Below are 20,508 nucleotides of genomic sequence, written 5' to 3'. Positions count from 1 at the left end.
TCACGCGCCCCCCCCCTTTTCTCCCCCAATTGTATCCATTACCCCACTCCTCCCAGCCGTCCCGGTCACTGCTCCACCCCCTCTGCCGATCCGGGGAGGGCTGCAGACTACCACATGCCACCTCCCATACATGTGGAGTCACCAGCCACTTCTTATCACCTGACAGTGAGGAGTTTCACCAGGGGGACGTAGCGTGGGAGGATCACGCTATTCCCCCCCAGTTCTCCCCCTCTCCCCCGAACAGGCACCCCAACCGACCGGAGGAGGCGCTAGCGCGGCGACCAGGATACATACCCACATCCAGCTTCCCACCCGCAGACACGGTCAATTGTGTAACACAGGGATTCAATCCTGCGATCCCTGTGTTGGTAGGCAACGGAATAGACCGCCACGCTGCCCGGATGCCTGTTTCACGTCGTCTTTAATGCTGCTTTCTGGAAACAGCCGGTCCCCTGTATTGCAGTTCATATAGGTAAGCATTCTGATGATCACACTGGATCGCACAACCGGATTAAACCAATCCAATTACACCATCAACAACTTTTTTTTGCCCCCCCCCACACACACACACACACAAACACACACGTAGGGTTCTTCTCTTTAATTAAATGAACACGTAAATGCGTGTACCCCGCCATGCAAACAGGGTCACACGCTGCTCTGAGTAATCAAAAGAAGCTCAAACTGCAGGAAGCCAGATATTATACTGCTCCACCGCCACGTGTTGCCCACAAAAACAATCAAACGAGGATTATCGAAGACCAGAATGTGGAAATCCTAACTGAGTTTCCTGGGAACACGTCTTTGTCGCGGCACCGAGTCTGCTGCTTGTGAGCAGCTAAGATAGTCTGTCACATGAACATGACGTCAGCTGACCACCGGCGACCCCATTTATTCAGCTGCTTCCCATCTAAGCAACAAAAGAAGAGGGGGGAAACCCGCATCTCAGTTCTCTTACAATGATCAAACTGACATTTTTGATGGCCAGGACCTGTTAACTCCAGAAACCGGTCCAGGCTGACACAGCCGTGCATCTCTGTCCAGCAAGTAGCCCCGTCTTTCTGCTCCAGCCCACCTGGCCTTCAGCTGACTTACATCTGATTTTAACATACTGGTCTGTTGCCTTTTCGCCATCTTAACACCCTTCAGATGACTGACAGTGTTGACGTGGAGGAATACATGTGTGTGGTTCCACCAGTAGGCCAGGCTGACAACTTCCTGGACCTCGCACTGATGGAGACTCATGTTCTTCAGAGACGTGAAGGACAGAACAATGAGATAAAAAAAGGAGCATGAAGAAGAGCAGGCTATTTCTGCTCCCCTCCTTTTCCCCCCAAATTGTATCCAGCCAATTACCCCACTCTTCCGAGCCATCCCCGGTCTCTGCTCCACCTCCTCTGCTGATCGGGGAGGGCTGCAGACCACCACATGCCTCCTCCCATACATGTGGAGTCGCCAGCCGCTTCTTTTCACCTGACAGTGAGGAGTTTCACCAGGGGGAGGGAGCGCGTGGGAGATCACGCTATTCCGCGCAGTTCCCCCTCCGCCCCCGAATAGGCGTCCTGACCGACCAGAGGAGGCGCTAGTGGAGCGACTAGGACACATACCCACATCCGGCTTCGCACCCGCAGACACGGCCAATTGTGTCTGTACGGGCGCCCGACCAAGCCGGAGGTAACACGGGGATTCGAACCGGCGATCCCCATGTTGGTAGGCAACGGAATAGACCGCCACGCCATCCGGACTCCCCTGCAGTCTATATCTAGGTTATTTATCTTTCTTAGACTACAAAGTTTAATGCTGTCCACCATTTCTTCACATGGCGAAGGGAGAACTGGCAACATAGTGCAACAAACTGCTTAGGTTCATTAGTAAATTATGAGAAAATAATTAATTGTATATTTACTACAGACATATACCAGAGTTATGGACAGTAGCTGGGATTTATGTTTTGCTTAATGAAGAGTTTTATTCTGTGATGTTTTTATTCAGTGATTCCAAACACATGTATATAGAACAGTAAAGTTTATATATAATTCATATTTTATCTATATTTATATATTTAATTGTTGTTTCCATTCGCCACAACATGAAATGATTTGGCTGACAGTTATTTGACAGACTCGTTCCCACTTACAATCAACACCCACGCTTATGCTGCCCAGTACTGATTTTATCTTACGCTACATTTGATCCTGGAACGTGGTCTACTCTTGGAACGTGGTCTACTCTTGGAAAGTGGTCTACATGGTGTGTTGTGGTTTGAACAGAGGGTAAAGCAGTCTGTCCCTGATCGGCACCGTGGACCAGCCCCTTTGTCAATACATACTCCACACGCCAGGGAACGTCAATACATACTCCACATGCGGGGAACGTCAATACATACTCCACATGCCGGGAAGGCTGCATGTTTAGTGCACTGTGATGCAAGCTGGAGAAATTTTGAGACCTTTGTCATTGTAGTGCAAAAGTTGCAGCAACAACGGCTTTTGCTTCTTATCTGTATTACACATGGGAACACCTCAGAATAGACAGAAAGGTGAGACAGAGAGAGGTGGGAGCATGAGGGAGAGAGAGATAAGAGGTAACAGCCTTGTTTGCCTGATACAATGAGCAGAAAGAGCTCTTGCAAAATATTATTTTTCTTGCATAATTTCTACAGTGTGGCTGATGATGTCAAGGCAAGTCACATTAAATCCATTTAATCCATCATTTGCCAAGTATGAGCACGTATAAGGAACGTGACTCGGTATGTCGCTCTCAGCAAGTGTACATTAAGGCAGATGTATGCATAATGTCACATATCGAAAAATTAAACATGATAACTGTAAGTAGTAAAAAGTGAAAATATGAGTGTAAATCCAAACGTGAGCAGTATCAGAGGCGTAATAGATTAGAGGTGTGCAATGATAAAGACCATTTGCTGTGAGGTATGAGCTGTGTAGTATTGCACACAAAGTAGCCCCCCCCCCCAATTGTACTTGGCCAATTACCCCACTCTTCCGAGCCGTCCCGGTCGCTGCTCCACCCCCTCTGCCGATCCGGGGAGGTGCTGCAGACTACCCCATGCCTCCTCCCATACATGTGGAGTCGCCAGCTGCTTCTTTTCACCTGACAGTGAGGAGTTTCACCAGGTTGACGTAGCGCGTTGGAGGATCGCGCTATTCCCCCCAGTTCCCCTCCTCCCGAAACAAACACCCCGACCAACCAGAGGAGGTGCTAGTGCAGCGAACAGGACACATACCCACATCCGGCTTCCCACCCGCAGACACGGCCAATTGTGTCTGTAGGGACGGCCGACCAAGCCGGAGGTAACACGGGGATTCAAACTTGTGTTGGTAGGCAATGGAATAGACCGCTACGCTACCCGGATGCCACCACAGTAGTTAATAATATTGCAGAAAACCTGTAAATAAAATTGCACAGATCCTGTTGCACAGCTTACGGCAAAAGTTAGTTATTACATTTTGGCAGGTGCAGGGGTGCAAATTGGATGAAACTGAACCTGGTATTAAACAGTGGATGTAAACAACACAGGAGAGGAGAGTAGTGAGTAATGCAAGACAAAATTGTTTACATATCATTATCCATCCATCCATTATCCAAGCCACTTAACCAAAGTCGGGTCACAAGATGCTGGAGCATTAAATAACAATGATGTATGCATATCATATGAAATGTTTAAAATATTGTGTTAGAGAAATGAATAATATAATATTGTGTAAGTGAAATGAAATCACATGAAACACATGTAATCCTGTGAAAAAGGCCCATTTAGGGGAAAAGGAAAATATGCCTCTTTGCCTCCTCACTGTGTCATGAACAAGGAGGCTTTCTATATGAAATATGTCAAATCAATTGATGCCTATTGAACAACTGGTATAGTAGCCTTCGTATTCTACTATCACACAGAATCCTAAAACTGATGAACGCGCTACTTTCCGACTCTTGATACAATGTGTTGGTATGTCAGAATTCACCATGCAAATTACTGAAAGCAGATCATAACAGAGATAATAACAGTCTGGGCGGTGCAGTGGTTAGCGCGGTCGCCTCACAGCAAGAAGGCCCTGGGTTCAAGCCCCGTGGTAGTCGAACCTTGGGGGTCATCCCGGGTCGTCCTCTGTGTGGAGTTTGCATGTTCTCCCCATCTGCGTGGGTTTCCTCCGGCGGCTCCAATTTCCTCCCACAGTCCAAAGACATGTAGGTCAGGTGAATCAGCCATACTAAATTGTCCCTAGGTATGAATATGTCGGCCCTGTGATGGACTGGTGGCCTGTCCAGGGTGTCTTCCTGCCTGCCGCCCAGTGACTGCTGGGATAGCCTCCAGCATCCCGCAATTGGGATAAGCAGCTTGGATAATGGATGGATGGATAACAGTCTGGCAGTCCGATGTACTGTTCTGACCCTGTATAGTCTGAACTGGAGTACGCTCTGTACGTAAATGGTAAATGGACTGCATTTATACAGCACTTTTCTAGGCTGCCGACCACTCAAAGTGTTTTACAGTATACGTCTCACATTCACCCATTCACACACTGATGGTGGAGGCTGTCATGCAAGGCACCAACCTGCTCATCAGGAGCAGTTAGGGGTTCAGTGTCTTACTAACGGACACTTTAACACGCTTCCAGGAGGAGCCAGGGATCGAACTAGTGACCTTCCAATTACTAGATGACCCGCTCTACCTCCTGAGCCATGCCTAAACAATGTCCTTTTCTCTTCTACCTTTCCCGACCTCGTCGGCTCCACCTTTCCCCGAGGCCACATTCGCTCTTTCACCCCTCACAGTTCAAACAACTCCCCCGATAAAGGCCACCAGAACATCCCAGTAAAAAGCCAGAGAGAGGAGAAATAGGGATGAGACGGGAGGAAGGAAAGAGAGTGTAAAGGAGGGCGATAGCTGAGGGGGAGAAGCATTAAGGCAAATGTTGGAGAATAGAGACAGGAAGTGTGCCAGAGCGGTTAAAAAAGTGAGAAACGAGGACCCAAGAGACACAGAGAAGGAACGGAGGGAGGGGAAATGAGAGGAAAGAATGGAGGGCGCACTTGTACAGGATGTGGAAACCAATTTCACCAAGGTGACAGGTGAGAATAGCCTTGTGTTTTCACCGGGGTGCTGGGTTGAAAATAAGCCAACCACTACGATGGTCAGCCAACGAATTAACCTTGTGCTGAAATGTCTTGACATCAACTTCCACCCCCTATCTTTAAGTGCTGACCTGATTTAAGTTGTTATGGAGCGGGGCGTCTGGGTAGCGTAGCGGTCTATTCCATTCCCTAGCAACATGGGGATCGCCGGTTCGAATCCCCGTTACCTCTGGCTTGGTCGGGCGCCCCTACAGACATAATCGGCCGTGTCTGCGGGTGGGAAGCCGGATGTGGGTACGTGTCCTGGTCACTGCACTAGCGCCTCCTCTGGCCAGTCAGGGTCCCTGTTCGGGGGGGGGAGGGGGGACTGGGGGGAATAGCGTGATCCTCCCACGCATCACATCCCCTGGCGAAACTCCTCACTGTCAGGTGAAAAGAAGTGGCTGGCGACTCCACACGTATCAGAGGAGGCACGTGGTAGTCTGCAGCCCTCCCCGGATCGGCGGGTGGGGGTGGAGCAACAACCGGGACAGCTCGGAAGGGTATTTGGCCGGGTACAAGTGGGGAGAAAAAGGGGAAAAAATCCAAACAAAAAAAAAAAGTTGTTATGAAGCGCTTTACAAAGGGAATTACCTAGCCTGAGTAACAAAAGTGTTCTGTTTTGAGCAGCGAGCCTTCATCATACCCAGGAAATATGCAACATTAATGCAAATATGTCATTCTGAAAAACTACTGCTTAAAATACCCCCGTTGTCTTTACAACAACGTGTTCTGTATTCGTCCAACAGTTATTTGTTTATTGTGATGTGCTACACGTAATGCTACCAAAGTTAAAAGATTGTCACAATGTGGACTAGAAAGTAGTAGAAAATCTTTTTTTTACTATCCGGATAAAAATCCCAACCTCAATAAATCGAGAAAAGGGGGATAAGCAGCCATACCCTTGTTTGCCCAAGCAATCCATGGCTCACGACTCATCGGCAGGGTTTGACATACTTGTAATTTAACATTCACTAACACACACGGAAGGTCACTCGATCACGCGATCGAACTACAGGGGTCAAAAATTGGCAGTTTAGCATTTAATTAAGGTTACTGATTACCTTTCACTGCTGAGTGGTGATTAATCAGGAATCAGGAACACTTATTTGCCATTTGAAATATCGTGTCCCCCCAGCCCACATCAGTGCAACACAGTCAAAAACACATATCCAAACTACAAGAACACATATATCCAAACTACAAAAACAAAAAAAAAATCACTGTCTAATGCCCCTTTTCCACAACATGGCTCAACTCTTTCGTTTTTCATTACTGGAAAGTACCGGCATTTTGGTAACTGCTACCACTTTTCTGGTGCCACTTTTGTCGAGGTTAAAAACAAAAACAAAAACTGGAACGGGTACCAAAATCAATGTAGACCAGCCCCACTGAGGGTGTACTGTTACGGTAATGGAAAACGACACTCTGCGAGTCGAGTCGAGCCGGTACCATGTAGTGGAAAAGGGGCATAAGGGAACAAACGCCAGCCAGGATGACTGTCGGAACTGCCGGTCTGCATGGGCTAGCAGTTAGTTTAGCCTGCCCCGCTTCAGCGTCCTGTCAGACCACCCTCGGTGATCCTCTTCAGGTGCAGCTCTGGGCAGGGCCGTGGTCCCTGGGCCCACAGGACGCAGCAGACCAGGTTCTCCCAGCCATCAAACGAAGACAAACCTAGACGCAGATGTGGACAAAGACACTGCATGGACGGTACTGGGTGAGGCCGCTGCAAATGTGAGTTGGCGCCGCCATCTTCCCGCACCGGAATTGGAAAGCCATTCATTCTCTGTCACATTTTGTTCTTTTTGGATCTATGAAGACTGGACTATGGCACTGAGAAACGATGTCATTTCACGTACCTGAACCTGCACATGGGTCTTGTTATCATTAACTTACAGAGCAACACTGGGATCTTGGTACTCTGGAGGTTTATTAGAATGCCCTTTTGGCACTTCCTTTGTGTGAGACAGAACAGAACATGCAAAGCCACTTTTCACTGGGCTGCAGTAGTTCCTACATGTCAGATGTGTAGTTTTAACGACACCACAGAGTGATTTAAAATCAGTACTCTATTGCTTCTGGCTAGCTGTAAATCAGCAAGCAAGCACACACAATGTGCTCTGTCATTCTCTGGGGCAAACAAACATTTCTGAAAGAGAGCAAAACTGCTGGGCAATGAAAAACAACAGCTTTGGGAGGTAAAACTTATCTTTTGGACCTACCGTGTGTGTAAAACAAGGGTAAAACTGCACAACTTTGAGTCAGATTTATGGTGTGGCTTAGACCTCGAAAGTGGAACAAGTTTGTGGCGATGTGGCAGATTATGAGCAGCTGGCACGGATGATTTCCAGCATCAGAAAGGTTACGGACTCACTCTCTCACCTCTTGATACATCTGAGCCCATAAGGATTATTTCAAACATGTTAACATTACACAACTCCAATACAGACAAACCAAATCCGGCTGCACGCACCAGCGGCGGTCAGCGGCATTTCTACATTCATGTGCTTTTGACTTGCTGGGATTCAACATGAAAACCCTGCAGGTATGAGTCGTGCTCTTACAACAAGTCTACATTGCTGCCCCAAAGAAAGTTGAACTACCACACACACACACACACACACACACACACACACACAGACACTTTCAAAGGGATCTTTCTTCTTCTTTTTTTTTTTTTGATTTTTCTCCCCAATTGTGTCCGGCCAATTACCCCCCTCTCTTCCGAGCCGTCCCGGTCACTGCTCCACCCCCTCTGCCGATCCGGGGAGGGCTGCAGACTACCCCATGCCTCCTCCGATACATGTGGAGTCACCAGCCGTTTCTTTTCACCCGACAGTGAGGAGTTTCACCAGGGGGATGTAGCGCATGGGAGGATCACGCTATTCCCCCCAGTTCCCCCTCCCCCCCGAACAGGCGCCCCCAACCAACCAGAGGAGGCGCTAGTGCAGCGACCAGGACACATACCCACATCCGGCTTCCCACCCGCAGACACGGCCAATTGTGTCTGTAGGGACGGCCGACCAAGCCGGAGGTAACACGGGGATTCGAACTTGTGTTGGTAGGCAATGGAATAGACCGATACGCTACCCGGACGCCACCACAGTAGTTAATAATATTGCAGAAAACCTGTAAATAAAATTGCACAGATCCTGTTGCACAGATTACTGCAAAAGTTAGTTATTACATTTTGGCAGGTGCAGGGGTGCAAATTGGATGAAACTGAACATGGTATTGAACAGTGGATGTAAACAACACAGGATAGGAGAGTAGTGAGTAATGCAAGACAAAATTGTTTACATATCATTATCCATCCATCCATTATCCAAGCCACTTAACCAAAGTCGGGTCACAAGATGCTGGAGCATTATATAACAATGATGTATGCATATCATATGAAATATTTAAAATATTGTGTTAGAGAAATGAATAATATAATATTGTGTAATTACCTGGTAACAGGTAATGAGTGTTTACAAACTAACACTACCTGTTCATACTGTAGGTGCCTGAAAGGGTAATTTTCAGGTAGCATGCAAAGTAGCCCAGTTTTTCCATTGTATTTGACTGACGACCAGATAATCTCTGCATTGGCAGCAGCCACCTGACACACTGCAGAACATGTATGGGTCGTGTAAACAGGGCCGGACAGTGTCTGAAAAGCACAAACCATCAAAGTACAGCGTGTGAATGAGTTTTTATATTTGTGGGTCCGCGAAGCACTTGCTAAGCCCCTACTGGTGCAGCAGTACAAAAGTGGATAAGATTTAATACCCCAAGGAAATGCTCCTGCTTCACAGTCACAAAGCCCTCTTATCAGCTCTTAAACCCCCTTCGAATCTTTGGATAAGAACAGCATCTTTCTCTTGACATTCACGCAGCATGCCAACCTACTTATAGAGAAATCATTGAGACAGCAGTGAGACTAAGTATGATGTTATCCAGTCCAGCAGACGTGCAAGCTTTAAAATGACTCGATGGACCCATTTCATTGGGGTGTCAGACTTCCAGCTGCAGAATGGCTGGTTGACACCTTGAAAAATAGCAGAGAAGAAGATTGAAGGCATGCCGAGAAGCAAACCCCAAATCAGCGGTGCTAGTCTTCCAAGTATGACCTTTTCCCCCGTTTGACCACAGATAGCTGCAAGTCAACTTTTTGAACGTTTTAATGTAAAGGGATGTTGACCCTGACAATTTCAAACTCTGACAGGTGAGGGAGGTTTGAAAGAGAAAAGAAATAAGGAAGGAAGGAGGAAGAGTTATACCAGGCCTCTCAAGAGCACCTCATGTCTGGCGTACACAGGTCAATGCAACTCAGGCTTCTAACAGCGCAGCTGCATTAAGTCCACCAGCGGGCCAAGAGATGCACCTATTTGAAGGAACTGCATAGCCCCAGGTGTGCTGGGATGTGCCTATGCCATCTAAAGCCCAGTCCACACGTGCACGACCTTCGTTTTACAAAATATCTTCGTACACACGAGAACGCAAAACGACTACAAACGCCCAATCAGGCCGGGCCAGTGGGTGGCGAAAAAGTCGACATCAACGATACGTCAAATACCAGCGAAGAACATTCTGAGCATGCGCAGTGAGCTAATTTTCCTTTGGCGGAAGTGACACAAATAATAGCGGCTATTCGCCCTCACTTTTATTTCTCTTTACTTAGCTATGGCGAATCCGAAAGGAAAATGTGATTCGTTTGTGTGGACAGATGTCACAGATACAAGCCAAAGTACTGCTCTCGAGCATTGTCGCCACCATTTGCGTACCCCTTCACGAGGAAGGGTAATAAGGGATAAGCCGGGTCCCCAAGCAAAAAAAGAAAAAGAAAAAGGGGAAAAGGCTCTTTGTCTTCCACAATCCGTTTCTTACGGCAGGGATACGGCCATTCTTGAGATGTGTGTTCAACTGGGAATTGGCTAACACTCGAGCGTCATGGACGCTTCCGGGCCATTTAGGCACAACGTCGACGGATTTGTACTTACAATCACATGTGGCTCGGTTGTTAGGCGAAAACCTCCCCCCTTCTATTGATGTAATCCGTAGAGTTCATCACTGGCTGTTTAATTTCAATATGAGTCCCATTGACTGCTCCCAAGCACTGGGGCATACCATGGGCACATTTAAACCCTGTGACGAATTCTTCTGCCTCGGGTTCGGTGAAAGGCAGCCTGATGTACTGTGGGCCTAGGTGGACTGTTACGGCTTTACACACCTGCCTAACAATGTCTGAGTCACAGGGGCGATTCTAGGATCAGAGCTTTAGGGGTGCTGAGCACCCAGAGTGCTGGCCCGCCAGGCAAGATAAATTTGGGGAGGGGGGGTGGATCAAACCAGTTTCGAAGCACGGGGGGTGCTGTATTTTTGTTGTTAAAATTACGTTTAAACCATATACCGGATATGGTTTTGACATTTCTTCAGCTTATTAAACTTGGACATACAGTAAAAAAATCTCTTCAATTTTAGGGATGCTGGGGTTCAATTTAGGGGTGCTGCAGCACCCCCAAAAATGGGCTAGAAACGCCTATGGTCTGAGACACTCAGTCGGGACAAACCGAAGGCATTAGCTGTCCCCCAGTCTCCTCTCGTCACTGAGGTGGTAAAGTGTACAGCCCTACCTTTTTCAAAACATCCCCGTTGGGGCGCCATCACCGTTGATCCCCTTCCACGTAAGGATGAAGGCGCTCCCCATCGACGACGATCCCAGTCTCGGAACTGTCCCACCATCTTGCTGGTTCGACCGGGCCGGAACCAAAACCGCCGTCTCCGGCGCACTTTAAACCGTGGGCCAAGTAATATCGGGTGCAGCGGTGCCAAATGTTGTTATAAACGTGTAATTACACCCAGCGGCGCTAACCAAATGTAAACGCGTCGGTAGACATCCGCCATTGTTGCTTCAGGCGCACGCTGGCAACAACGGGCATGCGCGAATTGAGGTGTGACGTCAGCATCCCCCGCCCCCCTCCCCGAACACTCCGTTTTAGACGTACACACGGGGATACCCAGTTCTTTAAAAAAATAAAAATTCACTTCAGAATTTTAAAAATCGTCAGCTCAAGTTACCTCAAGCGCCGTTTGCGTGTGGGCGAAAGGCCGAAACGCGTAAAAAAAAGTACGTTTTAAAAAAATATCCGCGCACGCGCCCTAAATCTCAAACGGGCACAACCGGCATAGTCATAAAAAAAACGTACGCGTCAGCTGCTAATAAAAAAAACAACTCTTTATTTCTTATTATTTCTACACTTGAAATTAACTGGGGGGGGGGGATATGACGTAAAAAGAAAAATTCCATCCCGGCTTCTTGTTTGCCATACGACGACGATAGGTCAGATTTTTGTTGAGTGGCAGTGCGAGCAAGCCCCGCCCCTTTCACTCAGCGCACAGCCCGCCCGTTACACAGAGGAAGCTACTAGCTAGCTACCTGCTTTTAATGTAGGCTAAATCGCGGCAAATAAGAACAGTTTGCTCGTGTTTGTCACAAAAACGCATCATGAGGAGGCGAATTCAGCTCAAGTTCACTTCAGTCATCGTTCGCAACCCAGACGCGTAAGTTCTGTTCCGGTTTCTCCTCAGGCGGCAAGTATTACCGACACCATTCCATGACCAATGCTCACAACACCAATGCTCACAACGCCAATGCTCACAAGACCAATGATCACAACAACAATGCTCACAAGACCAATGCTCACAAGACCAATGATCACAACAACAATGCTCACAAGACCAATGGTCACAACACCAATGATCACAACGCCAATACTCACAACACCAATGATCACAACACCAATGCTCACAACACCAATGCTCACAACACCAATGCTCACAAGACCAATGATCACAACAACAATGCTCACAAGACCAATGCTCACAAGACCAATGCTCACAACACCAATGCTCACAACACCAATGCTCACAAGACCAATGCTCACAACACCAATGCTCACAACGCCAATGATCACAACGCCAATGATCACAACGCCAATGCTCACAACACCAATGCTCACAAGACCAATGCTCACAAGACCAATGCTCACAACGCCAATGATCACAACACCAATGCTCACAACACCAATGCTCACAACACCAATGATCACAAGACCAATGCTCACAACGCCAATGCTCACAAGACCAATGCTCACAACACCAATGATCACAAGACCAATGCTCACAACACCAATGCTCACAACACCAATGATCACAACACCAATGATCACAACACCAATGCTCACAACACCAATGCTCACAACACCAATGCTCACAACACCAATGATCACAAGACCAATGCTCACAACGCCAATGCTCACAAGACCAATGCTCACAACGCCAATGCTCACAACGCCAATGCTCACAAGACCAATGCTCACAAGACCAATGCTCACAACACCAATGCTCACAAGACTAATGCTCACAACACCAATGCTCACAAGACCAATGCTCACAACACTAAAAGAAAAAGAGACAAAAGCTCACAAATGGTTTTATAATCTATATTTACAGCGAAAAACAATAGTATACAGATATACAAATATGAAATATGTTTACATATCGATTTAATTATGAAAATATGCACAAAAACTTTCAAAACCCAACGCACTAGTAAAATACGTTTCCATGAATAAAGGTTAATTAAGATTATGTATTACCAAACAGTAATTGATAGTCTCATTATCATGATTATCTTTGAGATCACCATTTCATTTGTCAGGGAGATGTGATCCCTCTCACATGCTCAGGCCTATGTGATATGTCTTGTGTGACATGCAACAGAATGTTCAGTTGACTTTTTGAAAAAGAAAGATTGTCAAACAATTTGTGAGCATTTGTCTCTTTTTCTATTAGTATTGTGAGCATTTGTCTTGTGAGCATTTGTCTGCACACCTACCGACACGCACGTGGCTGCTAATTCAGCCCTTTCCCCGTCAGCGGCTGTGCTGTTGAAAAACTCTTTTCCACCGTCAGTCGGATAAAAACTGGTCCCAGGCCGTCAGTGATGACATACAGACTGCACTCTTTGTCCCTGCTCTCCTCTGAAACAGAACTGACTTGAGTCGTTGGACTACAGTGAAATAACTTCAGCGCTCAACACCGAGCCCCGTCGTCGTCTCCTGCTGTAATCATCAAAAGTAAGCTAAGTTACCATTTTGCAATGTAGTAGCCCATTGCCTATTTCAATATTATTGTTTATTAGGCGTAGTTTTGTTGGGTGTACAATTGGATTATATACTCATGTTGCTGTGTGTGTGTGTGTGTGTGTGTGTGTGTGTGTGTGTGTGTGTGTAGTTTATGTTCAAGTGTCATCTTTAACGTTACTGAGCATATTGGTGCTGGTGTACCTCTATCCATAGATCCATAGATAATGATGCTGTTGCATCTGTCAGCTTTGTGTGTGTGTGTGTGTGTGTGTGTGTGTGTGTGTGTGTGTGTGTGTGTGTGACTGAATATGTGGCCACCGTGCCAGGCTATGCAATGCAGTAATGTTTTGTCTTGGTGCCTGTAACGTTATCGCTGATGATGTATGATTAAACTGTGTTGCATTCAGGTAAGTATAGTTGTAGTGCCCTATTTTGGTTAGCATATTTATTTCAAAACCTATTAAGTATGATTGGTCTTGGACAGGCAGGGCCCACCTGATTTTCTCTGTGCCCACCCACACTGTGATTTCTGCCTACACTGTTGCCTTGAAACTTTTTATAAATCAATCTGATGTAACTTCGGTGAGACATTATATTTCTTTGTCACTTGTCAATCTGTCAGTGATTTCTGCTGCAGTCTGTTAACACGTGATATTGTTCAGTGTCTATGGCAACAGGAATGGCCTCCTCTGGGTAGGCTCAAGAAGACATGGGTCATATAAAACCGTAATGCAAGAGGCAAATGGTGTGCAAGGGGGATGTACAGATGCCAGATGAAATTCTGTTGTATTCATGGGCCTAGTTCATTAGATGAAATGCAGTCTTTGGAGACTAAGACTAAACCGATCTGTCATGACACCATAGGCTTGCTGTCTGTCTCGTCTCACTTTTTCAGTGCGTTTTCCATATATATGCACAGACACACCTAGTATTCACACGGGAAGGCATTAGTGTGTATTGGAATGCATCCAGAGAGCTAATGGTGAAATTGACTCAGCAGGAGGCATGGACATCATGACCTCACCCATCATTACTTTCTTGCATCTGTTTCAAAGTGTACACCTGGCTAGTCTAGGCAACATCTGTTGCTATTAACACAGTAAAGAACCATAATAGAGACAAATGACATCAATTTTTTGAAATGAGCATGCTTTTTAACCAACCATCAGTAGTCAAATACCGTGCTGTTTTTTTCTTTCATGTAGGCTTTTGTTTGCTTCAAGCGGTCTAGAGAGAAAAACACTGGGCTATCCTAAAACACACTGGATTAGTAGTCAGTGTTAAACAAGTGGTTAAGTCTCTAATCTCTGGCACCACATGTGTCCCCACTAGCCTAAAATCAAATTCTGCCTGAGCTTACTCACCAGCAATCTCCTCTACTTGGCATACCTCTAAACTTTCCAATTGTTGAAATGAATACTAAATTACAGTAACATACTGCAATTCTAGCGGCACAGTGGCACAGCGGTTAGCGCGATCGCCTCACAGCAAGAAGGTTCTGGGTTCGAGCCCTGGGGTAGTCCAACTTGGGGGGTCGTCCCGGGTCGTCCTCTGTATGGAGTTTGCATGTTCTCCCGTGTCTGCGCGGGTTTCCTCCCACAGTCCAAAGACATGTAGGTCAGGTGAATCGGCCGTACTAAATTGACCCTAGGTATGAATGTGTGTGTGTGTGTATGTCGGCCCTGTGTGATGGCCTGGTGGCCTGTCCAGGGTGTCTGCCCGCCTGCCACCCAATGACTGCTGGGATAGGCTCCAGCATCCCCGCGACCCTGAGAGCAGGATAACCGGCTTGGATAATGGATGGACTGCAGTACTAAACAACATATACACACTTAGCACTATGAAACACTGTGACGAGTAAACTAAGACTCGACTTTCTGCACCAGTGGTCCTTCTTATTGTGTGTGGCAGATTCTAATTACCAGTTTTCTGCACCATGCCTCAGGGGAGTTGGGACATACAGCGGTTTAAATGAATGTGTGGCATAAGTAACACATAGCGAGTTAGAATACCATACATCCCTCAGCTGCAAATTAGCTTTGGGGATGGGACCCCTGAGAGTTGACAAGAAAAGTACAGGGAACAAAAACGGTCTCCTTGTTGTAGCGCGTTGCTGAAGAATTCTCATCATAGACTTGAATTGTGGCGCTGACTACAGTCAAAGTAAAAGTTTCTCCACCCAGCTGCCGTGTCCTTGCTCGTAGACCTCAAGGTAGAATTAATTTTCCTCCCGACTTTTGTGAAATCATTAACCCTCACAGCTTTTCACATAGTCGACGCATCCAGGAGAGGGAATCACCCCCGAAAATTCTTTACATTTCCCACTGAGCACTGGTAGATTGTAAATGTGTAGGCTGCACATTTATAGCTATAAATTAAATCATCAGTGCTTAGAATCTCAAAGCAGCGACATCAGGTATTTTTTTTTGCTTTAGCATATCTTCATTACATTAATTTTGGTCGCAGCATGATGGCTACGTGACAACAACAACTGCTGTTCAGACCAGTTCCCTCGAAGCCTTGTTTTGGCTGTACATTTTTTCCGCCACTCCACACGAAAACCTCCCAGGAAATAAAGAGATTGCTTTATGGCACACATGTAGGCATAGAAATTTTACGGTACTTTGTCTCTTTTTCCTTGATAGTCTTTTGGGCTACGGATTATAAATAACTATGAAGAAGAAAGAAACTGGCTTTGCCACAGTTGCCATATTTGCCGAAATCCAAAAGGTTACCTGGTCAAACTTTAACATCACTTTTAAGAGAAACTGGACATCTAAATTCTGCAGATTTCACCTGGACGATTCGATAACAGTACAGTAGTTTTAGCTGTGGGATGATATGGGCGTAGAGGCAGTCGAGAGGTACTTACCCAACTCTTTGGAGACAGGGGACGCTGCCGCATTCTCCCCAATTTTGGACATTGCATCAAAATACATCTTTCCGGCCAGAGTCATTGCTGTGGAAATAACCAATATTTTTCATTTCTTTTTGCTAAATGCTTTAGCAGAAATGCAGGTTCAGTCTATGACTTATTCTCGTTAGCCTTGATGATTTTCTAGTGATTGGAGTGGTTTGCCATATCAGCAAAGGTATGTTAGTTGCAGGTCTGTTGCTAGTAGAGCCCTCATTAAGTCCCCCCCCTTCCCCCCCCAATTGTATCTAGCCAATTACCCCATTCTTCCAAGCCTTCCTGGTCACTGCTCCACCCCCTCTGCCGACCCGGGGCGGGCTGCAGACTACCACATGCCTCCTTCGATACATGTGGGGTCGCCAGCCACTTCTTTTCACCTGACAGTGAGGAGTTTCGCCAGTGGGACGTAGCACGTGGGAGGCTCAGCGCGTGGGAGGTTCCCCCTCCCCCCTGAATAGGTGCCCCGACCAACCAGAGGAGGCACTAGTGCAGCGACCAGGACACATACCCACATCCGGCTTCCCACCCGCAGACACGGCTAATTGTGTCTGTATGGATGCCCGACCAAGCCCGAGGTAACAGGGGTTCGAACAAGGATCCCCATATTGGTAGGCAACGGAATAGACCGCTACGCTACCCGGACGCCCCTGCCCCCTCATTGAGCTTTAATGAGCCTGGGTTCTGGGCTCATTAAAACTAAGAGTAGATTTAATCAAGTTGTGTCCTAGCAGGAAAGGTCTATAACCATCTAATGAGAACATTCACAGACGCGTCTATAACCATCGTTCTTAAGATCATGATGTGGACCAACAAGGCTTCATGTAGTTTGTTAGAAGAATGCTCACCGGCCACTGACTTCTCATAACTCTTGCCCAGGTTGACCAGATTCCTTAATCCCGGGTTGAACTGGTCCATCACATTCTGTCAGACCAAAAGACAACAGGGGGTTAAGTCATGAATCATTTTTGTTTTGGTGTTTGTTTACCTCCCCAGTAACCATGAGTAAGTGAGTCATTCAATGACTGAATTGCTGACTAAATGATAACGAATGGGAATACAGCAGGGACAATCCCTGCAGCCAGGATAATGAACAAACTGTGCCCCCCAATCAGGGCTTGTCCCTCGTTGACAGGCGCCAGCTGTCAACATTGAACTGAACTGCACTTTAATGGACTGTGTTGTTAACCGTTGTGCTTTTTTCTTTTTTTCCCTCTGTTTTTATTTGTTGTTAGTGGGGTCGTTTTTAGGGAAATTTTAGACGCTTCTGTTTTTAATCTGTTCTGTTGCACTGCAGTGGGCTGGGAGGAATGGCATTTCGTTTTTTTTTTTTTTTATGTGTGCAGGTACATAAGGACAATGACAAGTAGATCTTGACTCTTGACAGTGGAAATAGATAAGTCAGCACATAGTTGGATCAGATCCTGTGGTTGGTACTTGTAACTGTGGATTAATCATTAACCTGAGCTTGTTCACCCGCATGCCAGCAGCACTAGACCCAGCCCGATTAAGCATGTCATGGATAGAAACGTGGGTGTCAGATGGAAACGGACAAGACAACGCTGAAATCTAAAAGGTGGGACGGCAAGACGCAAACTGAAGAAGGAGACTAAATGAGACGTTAAACAAAAGGAAAGCCAGGAAGGAAACAAAGACAGAGTCATTAGACTACTGTGGGTATTTGGTTGTGTCAAAACCCAACGGGAGACCTGTGTGGTCTCTACTGGACCGGTCATCATTGCTGTTCCTCCCCGACTCTTGCAAACACAGCCCCATACGGCTTTTATCTTAATGATGGGGATATTTCCCCATGCCACGTCCTATGTTGACCAAGTCATCACAAATATCTATCTATATGGCCTGGGATGATAAGGGGTGAGCTGAGGTCCACGCCCAAACACAGAATGCAGGAAATGATAAGTGAAACCCATCCTACGCTCGAGACATCGGCGCTCCGTGACGCAGGAAACGCTCACTCACCTGTAATGCGAGCAGAGAAAACTCAAGAGCTTCACAAGTGGAACTTGGCCTTGTGATGGTGTGACCCTCATAAACAACATTCCAGAGCGAAAACAACACCATACCGCCTCGCCCTGATGAGATGTATCAATTTGTCGGGCCATTTGCTCTTCCTAATCCAAAGCACATTTTAATTAACCCTGAATCAGAGGGTAGCGGACTAATGTTTACGCTGGCAGTATATCTGATTAAACGTGGCCATCTCTGTACCAACTGGCAAACCTCTGGTCGTTCTACACTAAATGCTATGGAGCCTAATTGGCTATACTATTGCCGCTCAGCAGAGCCGTGGGGAGCAGTTGAGTATGACCGCAAGCCAAAAGCTATGACTGCGGAGGGGCTCGCTGTCTAAGCTTACCACACGACACCCTGCGAGCTGAATTATTCAACTCGGGGAGTCTTTGTCCTGCGTTTCATTACATCAAGAAGCTGTGGAGGTTGTCCCGCGAGAAGACCACAGTGTAAAAAGAGCCGTTCAAGGCCATTAAATGCTGATGAGAAATCATGAAGTCCCCCATCCGTACAGCACCCTCACCCAAACCCACTCCCTCCCTCCACGCGACCCGGTGGGTGCAGCATGAAGGTCTCCCCATAAAACGTGTGATAAAACACAAGTACTTCGTAATGGGGATGCATCTGATGGAGGCTGTCGGGGTGGCTCGGAATAAGCTATTCTCTGCCCCCCCCCCCATCTTTCCTCTTCTTCCTCCTCTCACTTTCCTAGCCTGTGCAGTAAACCTGAAGCAATGTCATTTTTCTTTTGAGAGGGAAAACAACAAACTGCTTCACAGCATAACAACCAGACACAACAGCTCTTTGAATCCCTCTCTAACTCTCACAGTATTATATACTTTACATACTTGACATATACCCATGACATCTCCCCATGACAAACGCTTCATCCCCGAGGGGGAATTCACTCATCAGGCTTGTACTGTGGCCGCCCTCCTCGTAGTAAGAGTTTTCGCACCCCCAAAAGAACGTGTACCCCGTCTTTCAGCGGCGTCGCGGGAGACGCGCCCCGCGTTGACAGCTACTTCGTTTATAAAACTGCCTTTATTCTCTAAAAGTAACGGTGGACAAAAAGACAACTAGGCTTTCTACATAATGCCGTCTTCCATTTCCACAAGTGAAACGTAAACGCGACTCGTCAAGGCGCGCGTCCTTTAAATTAACGCGTGCGCGTTCCCGCGACGCCGCCGCTATCGCTGGGTATACTTTTTTTTAGAGGGGTGGTACAAAATTTGCCCCAACAGCTTTTTACTTTATTTTTTTTACTCATTTTTGCGGTACAATAATACGCTCGCCGCTTCAGCTCAGCCAAACGACGCAGTATACAAACGTGTACAAGCGCAAAACGACGGAGAGACGGGCTCCGGCGCGACCGCTCCGCGGCTCCACCGCGGGGACCGCAAGCGGCGGGCCGGCGCCTTCCAGCCGGGGCCGGGATCACCGACGTGGCCCCCGGCGGGTCGCACCTGTTGTCTCCCGGCATCAAACCCACCTTGTATGTACTTTCGGTGAGTTTGGTCACGTCCTCGGGGTCCCTCGACATGTCTTTCTCTTTGTATTTTTGCTCCTTGCGATGTCCAAAAAAAAAAAAAAATTAAAACAAGTGGGGGAAAAGCGACCCGAGACTCCGATCGTGAAGACCGTAGGGGAGGGAGGGGAGGGAGGGGGGAGTGACCGAATCTACCAGCTCAGACTATTCCGCATAGTCAGTACGAGACTCTCTCTCTCACACACCACCACCGCCGAGGTGATGAGACTACGAACCGCCTGTAGTGCGACGGCGCACGGCGTGTGTGTGTGCGTGTGTGTGTGTGAAGTGTGCGCAAACGCTGAGCTGTCAAACTTGTTGCAGTCGCAAGTTGGCGGAGGGCAGGAGGAGGAGGCGGTCCGCATAGGTGAGGAAGGTAGGGCGCTCCGCTCCGACGTCACGCACCGCCTGCAAAGAGGCGGACGGTGGACCAGATGCAAGTGGCTGGCGCTCCCTGGAGGCGGTAGTCGCGGACTCGCTCGACAGGGGCGGAGCACCAAGTTCCGGGCCCTGTAGCTGAGCGGTCTCTGTGGGGCCCCTTTCCCCTTTTGGCTCTCACGCGTCACTTTTTTTTTAAAGTTCTAGCATACTGTGTAATCACAGTGCATCAGTCTGTTTTACTTGGCCTAACTGTAACTAACTTAACTGTCTTGCAGTGATTGAAAGAGATTACTTAGAACACTAATTAGTTAGAAATAAAAATGTGCAAACCAAAACAAACGTTTAATTCCAGGCTTCCCGAGCCCCCCCCCCTTCTGGGCCCCGGGTAGCCCCCC

At 47.3% G+C, this 20,508-nt stretch overlaps 1 protein-coding gene across 1 annotated transcript in view; it reads right to left on the bottom strand.

The window, feature by feature from the left end:
- Positions 1-20,015, bottom strand: part of baiap2l1b (BAR/IMD domain containing adaptor protein 2 like 1b) — a 51,548-nt gene extending 31,533 nt beyond the window's left edge. The window contains exons 1-3 of the mRNA XM_056287971.1: positions 19,697-20,015; positions 17,022-17,097; positions 16,135-16,221 (exon numbers count right to left, since the gene is read on the bottom strand). Coding sequence (XP_056143946.1) covers positions 16,135-16,221; positions 17,022-17,097; positions 19,697-19,747 — 214 coding nt within the window. The 5' untranslated portion in view covers positions 19,748-20,015. The remainder of the gene's footprint in view (positions 1-16,134; positions 16,222-17,021; positions 17,098-19,696) is intronic.
- Positions 20,016-20,508: the final 493 nt, after the last annotated feature.

Source organism: Lampris incognitus, chromosome 10 (genome assembly GCF_029633865.1).
Source record: "Lampris incognitus isolate fLamInc1 chromosome 10, fLamInc1.hap2, whole genome shotgun sequence".
NCBI classification, from domain to species: domain Eukaryota; kingdom Metazoa; phylum Chordata; class Actinopteri; order Lampriformes; family Lampridae; genus Lampris; species Lampris incognitus.
This window is presented reverse-complemented; position numbering and strand designations above follow the sequence as displayed.